Genomic DNA, 9375 nt, shown 5'->3' on the forward strand with positions numbered 1-9375 from the left:
ACTTAATTAATCACGTGCTAATGGACCGCTCAGTTTTCCGTGTTTACTCTTTCGGTTGGGAACACCTAATGGCGGCTGCGTTCTTTCAAAGGAGATTGGAGAGATTGTGACTCGTTTTCCGCGCGCACGCTTCCCAAACTACTAAATGGTGTGTTTTTTGCAAAAAAAATTTTTTGAAATTTAAAATAGTTAATACTCAATTAATCATGCGAATAGCTCACCTCATTTTGCGTTTCTTTCCAATCTTCTCAATCCCCTCTCCCTCAAACACAGCCTTAATTTATATGGTTCCGGCCCATTACGGTATGTTCCTCGTAAAATAGAAAAAACCGAGTTTAGTCCAAAAATTTATCTCGATGTTCCTAGCTTAATACATAGCTATCCTAGATAATTATGTCATGGAGCACCATATAGGATGATTACGACATGCATGATAATAATGAGGAAACTGTCATCTAACCGACCACGTGACAAGGCTGACAAGGCTATTCAGATTATGCCATTTTTAACCATAATATTTTTTTAATAAAGTTGTAAAAAATATGTCTACATTTAGTTTTTACCAAATTTTAGTAAATACATAAGAAATCATACCAAAATTTTAGCAATATTACCAACTTATAAAAAAAAGGTTTATTTTAGCTATAATCTGAACATGCCCGACATGTTCCAGCAACATAGTAAACGAGCTATCGAGATAGTCAAAATACCATCATGGATGAAAAAGATAATATGATTGGCCACATAAGTAGTGCCACATCGTATTGAAACCAAACAACTCAAATCAAATAATTATTATTATGAGAGAATCCACTCAGTGCCATTGAGTTTTCACTACTTCTACAATATACCACTGACTTTGTCAAGTTGAATAATATGCCATCGTGTTTTCCCGAACGTCTACTGCGTGCCATCACAGTCCAGAAGCTGTTAGTTGGGCATCTGTTAGAGCTGTAAAAAGACCTATTTGCCCCTAACTCATTGTACATGTTTTTTTTTTTTTTGCCGAGGGACATATGTATTATATGAATACATATAGAGAAACTGATTGAATCATATAACAGCCTATGATTGCTAGCTTCACGCGTTGGTAGAGACGTAGTGAACTAGTGATCTGTTGACTTTGAAATGGGACATATCGGAAAAAAATAAATGTACATAATGAAAAAAAAAATCAACCCCATACAGTTAGATATAAAACAAGTTTGAACATGGTGCATGGCACTGAGCTCATATAGATATAGAAATGAATACCAAAATATTTTACTAAAACAGGTGCTAGGGTTTATTAGTCATGGGCATTTTAGTCATTAAGAAAAAATTCAATACACCAAACGGATGCACCCTAACGGCTTGTGGACGGCGATGGCACGCAGTAGACGTTTGGGAAAACTCGATGGCATATTATTCAATTTGACAAAGTCAGTGGTATATTGTAGAAGTGGTAGAAACTCAGTGGCACTGAGTGGATTCTCTCAATTATTATTATTATCATCACCTCTGTTCAGAAAGGTACAAAAATTTCTGGGCCCAAAGATATCATATGCAAGTGCCATTAATTGGGCCTAGTTAGCCCATTGTCTCGGAAAAGCCCATGCAATTTGCAACCTGGGGTGCTTCGTCTAGATTGATACGGCCTGACGAGGCCTGCGCGAAGAGGGGTGCGCGATGGCGTCATCCCCGGCGGCGGCAGCGGCGGCGGCGGCGACGGCGACGGGGTGAGATGCTAAAATCTCCCAGAGGAATCTCACCATTTCCGCCTAATTATCTTCCTTTTTTGCTTCGTCTTGTTCCGTTGCTAGCGCCTGCGTTTGAGGGTTCAATCCCTCGTTGGTTTCTCCGGAATGGCGATGATTGGGTTCATAGCTTGCCTAGCGCATCTGCGCATCTCGTAGCTGAGCTCGCTTTCATTGGTCCCGCAGATTCTTGGCGTGAGGTTGAGAAGCATGACATTTCTTCAGCTTAGCTCTGCTTGACATGACACTCTTTACTAGAAAACACCACTTGCTAATTAGTTTGGCAATTACTTGGATTAATTATGCGGATAACGGTGGGCGAGAGAACAACCTATGTTCCCATGCAAATGTGGGCTAAATTGGTGCCAGGTCAGGTTGTAGCGCCTAGTATTGTTAAATCCTAATATTGTACATCATGCAAGTACCAAAAATGGAAAAAAAACATAATGGTTTCTAACAAATGGTTGGATGTAATAGCAATTGAGTTGCTTACTTCTTGCCATGGTCTAGATCTTTATTGCTTTGGAAGAAATAAAAGTACTAGATCGAACAGAAACAGAAGAAGCTATTAAAGATTTTGTTGCACATAATTTATCTTCGTTGTTGCTTTCGATCTGCATAATGAGTACAGTAATGATTCTTTTCAAGTTTATAGAACTGCCGTTGAGTACCGTCTGAGTTTTTTTTTTCTGTCTTCTAAAAGGTTTTATGGTATTTTGCATGTTTGGAGAGTAATGGTACTCTGCAATAGATATAAACTACTTTGTTTAGTCTGCGTCATGTGCACCTAATGGTTGCCGGTTATAGGTTAATAAGAGCACACAGTTTTGTCTCTTTTTCCTGCTCGTTGACTATCCATCCATCATCCTACATTTCCCCTTCCTGACTGATGCTGGCATGCTTCATTCTTGTCTCTCTTCCCCCCTTCGTACACAAACTATGGCTACTGCTTCTCTCGTTTTTGCAGGCAAAGCGGTTGCAACACCAGTTATCTCATATATTTTGAACAAGGCCTTCACTTATCTGGTTAATTACTGGAGGACCGAGGACATGGAATCTGTGAAAGCAGAGCTTCTCAAGATGCTACCTCATGTCCAAGCAGTATTTGATGCTGTTGATTGGGATAACATTAAAGAGCAGAGCGCAGCGCTGGATGCATGGCTGTGGCAACTCAGGGATGCCGTTGAGGAAGCTGAGGATTCACTCGATGAGTTGGCTTACCACAGGTTGAAGGAAGAAGTTAAAGCCCGTGATGAACAAGAGACGAGTGGCAGTGTCTCGAAGCTAAAAGGGAAACTTATCAGGAAGCTCACTAAGCATGTCCCTAAGAATGGCATGTTGAAGAGGTTGAAGGAATCTGTTGAAGGGTTGCATAAGGCAATTGCTGGTGTAAAAGATTTCATGGGTTTTGTGAATAAGGTTGGTGTTGTTAATCACTTCATGGATTATGAGCTGAAAATGAAGGGTAAGCAGTTTGAAACAAGCTCAAGGTCGACAGCGATTGAGGTTTTTGGCTTGGAGAAGGAGAAAGACATCATGATCAAATGGCTCACCGAACCAACAGGTAATGATCCTGCAGATACCAATCTCCGCATTTTTACCATTGTAGGACATGGTGGTTTTGGGAAGACAACTTTAGCTCAGCTCATTTATAATGAGAAGAAAGTGCAAATTTGTTTTGACATATGCATATGGGTATCTGTGTCTAGTCATTTTGATGCACCGTCAATAACAAAAAGTATCATTGAGGCAGTTTCAAAAAAGACCCCTCCAGCCAACACACTGGAAGCTCTGCATGCCATCCTTGAAGATAGGTTAATCTCTAAGAGATTTTTGCTTATTTTGGACAATGTTTGGAATGACAATGATATGAATGAGTGGGAGAAATTATTAGCTCCCCTCAGAATTGGTGGAACTGGGAGCATTATTTTGCTTACGACCCGGATGAAGTCGGTAGGAGATATGGCTGGTTATGCCCTTGGACTCAAGGTGCAACATCTGAAATTAGATGGTTTACTAGAGAAAGATATTCTGATGCTGTTCAACAAGCATGCATTTCGCGGTCTCAGTCTTGATTGCTGCAAAAACTTACACCCACTTGGTGAACAGATTGTGAAAAAGATTAGCGGGTGTCCCTTAGCAGCCAAGGTTATAGGTGCACATTTAAGGGATAATATTAGTTATATGTACTGGAATAAAATTTTGCAAGAAGACTTACAGAACTTACAACTAGGGATGGATGGTGTCATGAAGGTCCTTAGATTAAGCTACCATCATTTACCTGCAAACCTGCAGCTGTGCTTTCGATATTGTAGTATATTTCCACAAGGGTACAGATTTGGGAAGAAAGAGCTGGTCGAGATGTGGTTGGGTTCAGGGATGATTTTGCAAACTACAGATGAAACAAAAACTCTAGAGGATATTGGAGGGCAATGTTTGGACCAGTTGACAAGAAAATCTTTCTTTGAGTTCACATCAAAAGAAAGGGATGGAGTAGTTCTTGAAGAGCATTACGCTATGCATGACGTATTGCATGATTTGGCACAAGTTGTGTCTTCTGGTGAATGCTTGAGGATTGGAGGTATTAGATCAATGAAGATTGCAAAAACAGTTCGCCACCTGTCTGTCAAAATAGTAGATTCAGCTCATCTCAAGGAGCTCTTCCATCTTAACAACTTACGCAGTTTAGTTATTGAATTTGTCGGAGATGACCCCAGTATGAATTATTCAATTACATTTGATGAAATTTTGAAAAGTTTTAGAAGCCTGCGCCTACTGTGCGTAACTGCTAAATGCTGGTTTGACATGCCTGGTGCTGTTTCGAAGCTAATACACCTTCGCTACATCTCCTTGCTTAGCACCAAAAGATCTTTCCTTGTGTCAATGCATAAGCGGTTCACTCTTTACCATCTAGAAACACTGAAGATTATGGAGTATTCAGAAGGGAAAATGCTCAAACTAAATGGCCTGAGCAATCTAGTATGCTTGAGAAATTTGCATGTTCCTTATGACACCATTTCCTCAATACCTCGAATAGGGAAACTTACATGTCTTGAATATTTAAATGCATTTAGTGTCCAGAAAAGAATTGGACACACTGTGTGTGAACTAAAGAATTTGTCACAACTTCATCATCTTCGACTGCGAGATATTCAGAATGTTGGGTCATGCAAAGAAGTTTTGGATGCTAACTTGAAGGATAAGAAACATATGAGGACATTTTCTTTGCATTGGTCTTCTCACGAGGTTATTGCAGAAAATGTAAGTGACCTAGTTCTTGATTACTTGCAACCGCATTCTGACCTTGAAGAGCTGGATATTATAGGATTCTCTGGCACTAGGCTTCCATTCTGGATAACAGACTCCTATCTTGTAAATATTGTATCGCTCAATATCATCAATTGTTGCAAAATTGAGCACGTTCCATCGTTAGCAAGTCTCTGTTCACTAAAGAATCTGTTTTTGCAAGATCTTTCACTATTAGCAAGTATGGGCTGCATGCTTCATGAATGTGACAAGATTCCTGTTGGTTGCAGTCATTCATTCCAAGAATGTCCAAGTTCAATTGATATGTCGGAAGGGATGGTTGATGTTGAATCAGAAGGAGTCTCTTTTCCGCCTCATCTCAGTACTCTGACAATTCGAGGATGTCCTCAACTGATGAAACTCCCAACTTTACCATCCATGCTAAAGCAGTTGAAAATAGAAAAATCTGGGTTGATGCTTCTTCCAAAGATGTACCAGAAGCACAATGATACAGAGGGAAGTTTCCCATGTCCAAATGAATCACAACTTACAAACGTGCTCATCGAATATTGCCCAAACTTGAATTCTTTGTTACATTGTTTCTTGGGACAGAATGTAACTCTTACATCTCTTAGAGAGCTCCGCATCAACCAATGTGAAAAGCTTGAGTATTTACCATTGAATGGTTTAATGGAATTAGTAAACCTGCAAATCCTAGAGGTGTCGGATTGTTCAATGCTCAAGAAAAGTGGGATGGAAGTTAAGCTTCTTCCGTCATCGCTGGAACAGCTCTCCATTAAATCCTGTGGTGAATTAGCAAACATATTGATTGATTTATTGGCAGGACTGGAAGCTCTTACCTTCCTAGAGCTAGCTAATTGCAGCCACCTGATATCCCTGCCCACAGTGAAGACATTTGAAACTTTGACAGCACTTAAGGAACTGAGACTATATGGTTGTCCAGAATTGTCTTCCTTGGGTGGGTTGCAGTGCCTCAAATCTCTAAGACTATTGATTATCCGTGGTTGCTGTAGTCTCACAAAGATTTCTTCATTGCCACCTCCATTACAATGCTGGAGTAGCCAAGATGATTCCACAGAGAATTCGCTAAAACTTGGGACATTATTTATTGATGATCACTCTCTGCTTTTTGTGGAGCCACTACGAAGTGTTCGGTTTACTAGGAGATTATCTCTTTTGGATGATCCTATCATGACATCACTACCTGAGCAATGGCTCCTGCAGAATCGCACGACACTAAGTATTTTGTGGCTATGGAATGTGAAGTCTCTGCAATGCCTTCCTTCAAGCATGAAAGATCTCTGTCACCTCCAAAGTTTCACTCTATTTAATGCTCCTCTTGTAAACTCACTGCCAGACATGCCTGCATCACTTAAGGATCTCATTATTGATTGTTGTCAAATAGCCTTAGCTGAGCGGTGCAGAAAAGGAGGCTGTGACTGGAGCAAGATTGCTCATGTCACTCTTCTGAAAATTAATGGTAACGAGCCCTTGTAGGTCCTCTACCTTACTTCTACAGTGGTAAGTGCTATTGATATATCTTGACTAGTAATTCTGCTCTGTTCAATTTTTTAGAGAAAAAATGAATCCGCCGTGAGCCATTAAAAAGCATGCATTTTACCAGGGAGTTGACAATATGGGATGATCCTGTTATGACTTCATTGCCAGAGCAATATGACTCCTGCAGAGCCGCCTTGTTCTACGAAATTTGTCGATATGGAACACAAAGGCTCTACAATGTCTTCCTTCAAACCTGGCAAATCTCTGCCATCTCCAAAGTTTTACTCTAATCAATGCTCCCATTGTCAGTGCAATTCCAGACCTGCCAGCATCGCTGAGCAATCTCATTGTTCAAAATTGCCACACAATATTAGCTGACCGGTGCAGAAAGGGAGCTCATGACTGGAGTAAGATCGCTTATATCCCCCTCATGAAAATCAGTGTTATAGATGAACAATAGTTGTATATTTCATATTGTGTACTCTTTATTGTTTGATTCGCAACTTCCTAACAACATTGATTATGCAGATAAATCCTGCCCTCATGACATCTTTTTCATCAACTTGTAAGAGCTTCCAGTTTCATCTTCCTCTCCTTTTCCTGTGGATGAATGCTCCAAGGCAGCCAAGCAAGTGGAAGGACTCCCTGCGAACACCTATAGTGTACAAATTTAAGGCCACAAAATCTTTTCGAGTAGGGTAATGGAGTAATTATGCTGAGTAAAAAGAAGTGAATGCCTCTAATGCTCTGCTTGGAACAACAAGATTTGTGTGAGTTTCTAAGAAACATTTCTATGGTTGCTACAAAATTCCTGTGGAACACATGTGCTAAAACAAACAATATTAAGTTCTTCTGATAGCTCATTCCATTTAGACCACTTCATTTTTGTTTAATCACTAGTGCACTAACAATGACAGCAAAGCAGTGCAAACCAGTATTTGCAAAAATACTGCAGGGTTGGAGGGTTATCTGAGGTGCGAAAATACAAAATGTTTCTGCAAAAAAATACAAGCTTTTAATTTCTAATGGTATCCAATCCTTGTAACTTCTTGGTATCTATTATTTGGGGTTCTGTTTTGTACTTGTGAGAATAATGGGGAGGCACATATATCAACGAATTATAGTTGGTTAATCGTATAGAAAAGATGCACTGGAACAACACTACAATATACAAGTAATATACTGAAACAGCACTACAATATACTGGAACAACACAATTGACAGCAACATTTATACGGTTTGGACCCTATCTAATGTGTAGTAACACTACTATGTGCGGCTCATTCCATGGTAATTATAATGAGGAATTGCTCGAGGACTGTCTCGTGCAAGAGCAAATTCCTAATGCTGATGCATATATATGTTTTGTTTCAGATATTTTGTATCCTTATCCATGAATTGATGGAGTGAAGATTTTCATCTACCAGATTTCAGCTGTTACTGTCAGAGTTCTTATGGCCAACCAGTCAATGGTGCGTGTGCTTTTCTCCTCGACAATTTTTAATGCTATTTGATCTGTATATGGGTAACCTGTCACCTGTTCTGAGTACCTGGAGCATTTACACAATTCTAAGAAAACCAAAATGAAATAGACAAAAGCATAAAACAAATCCTGCATAGTTTCCAAAACTTAGCGCTTGACCAAAAACAGTTGTCATCCAGAAACAAAAACATGAAGCCAGAGCCCAGAGGACAAGATGGCAGCTGTTTTTGTCAACCATCTTTGGAAATCACGTTCAGGGAACTATGTATATATAAAGCTGATATACATTTTTGCATACCCTTTTGTTCTAGGATCCACATATTCAATCACAGCAAATGGCACATAGCCTAAAGCTCTGTGCCTACGTATTGCTCCTATTCCTTGTTCATAGTGATTCTCCTGTTAATGAAAGCACGACACAGTTTTGTATCCGTGCTTCCAGCAGCCGTCATTCTGCCTGGCCTCGTTCACATTATTGCTGCTCCAAAATACCTCCAGGTAACTAAATCTCTTGTATAAAACCGTTCAGTCAGTTTGATTCTGCAAAATTATTTGTGCTATTTTCGCCGGTTCAGATGAGAATAATCATTTTTCGCATACGTCAACTCTGTTCAGATGATACATGGTCAGGCGGCGTCTGGAACTGAGCTCACAGTGGCCTCTTCTCATACCTCCTCCCTGAGGATGACGGCACGGTTCGCTTCATGAACCAATCTACGCGGCAATTCATGACTATTCGTTGTATATCAATAAGGTCCAAGGCAGCGTTCCTCGACCCGGGAATATCGTCCCCATCCTGGGAAATTGGGGACATTTTTATCCCCCACCTTATAAAAAACATCACAAGGAGCGATTATGTTCGCCCCATTCCTCGACCCAATCAACCTGGGAATTTTGTGACTATGTCATGATTCTAAGAAACCATAGGATGTTTATACCGATCTTGAGCGGTCATCGGCCTCGTTGGACTGTTAGTACAAGGACAGATCTGGACATACATACCGGATGTCGTGTTCATCGGAGTCAGGACGACACGACAGTCAGCAAGGGATGAAAATGGTTAGAAATAGTTGGAAACGGTATCTTTATTTTATTATTTTACGGAAAAGGACAGGAAATTCTCGTATTTAAGAATTTAACTATTTAGTATCAACTTTGCTGCAACATTAACCGAATAAAAAAACTAAATTTTAGAAACAGTTACAGTCAGTAAAAATATTATTATTATGGGTGTGTTTAGATCATGGGTGTAAAGTTTTGACATGTCACATCGGGTATTATATAGGGTGTCGCATGGGATTTTAGGCACTAATAAAAAAACTAATTATATAATCCATCAGGAAACAGCGAGACGAATTTATTAAGCCTAACTAATCTGTCATCAGTAAA

General features: G+C 39.8%; 1 protein-coding gene and 1 non-coding gene across 2 annotated transcripts; both read left to right on the forward strand.

Annotated features, from left to right (window-relative positions):
* Positions 1-2488: 2488 nt before the first annotated feature.
* On the forward strand, positions 2489-5861 carry LOC136351097 (putative disease resistance protein RGA3). The gene is made up of 2 exons (XM_066311241.1): positions 2489-4997; positions 5273-5861. Exons 1-2 carry the CDS (start codon positions 2634-2636, stop codon positions 5303-5305), a joined length of 2397 nt encoding a protein of 798 aa, XP_066167338.1. The 5' UTR covers positions 2489-2633; the 3' UTR covers positions 5306-5861.
* A 766-nt stretch (positions 5862-6627) lies between these two features.
* Positions 6628-7367, forward strand: LOC4340841 (uncharacterized). Its single transcript, XR_010741793.1, has 2 exons — positions 6628-6910; positions 7032-7367. It is a non-coding gene; the product is annotated as an uncharacterized protein (transcript).
* Positions 7368-9375: the final 2008 nt, after the last annotated feature.

This window comes from Oryza sativa, chromosome 6 (assembly GCF_034140825.1).
Source record: "Oryza sativa Japonica Group chromosome 6, ASM3414082v1".
In the NCBI taxonomy this organism is placed as follows: Eukaryota; Viridiplantae; Streptophyta; class Magnoliopsida; order Poales; family Poaceae; genus Oryza; species Oryza sativa.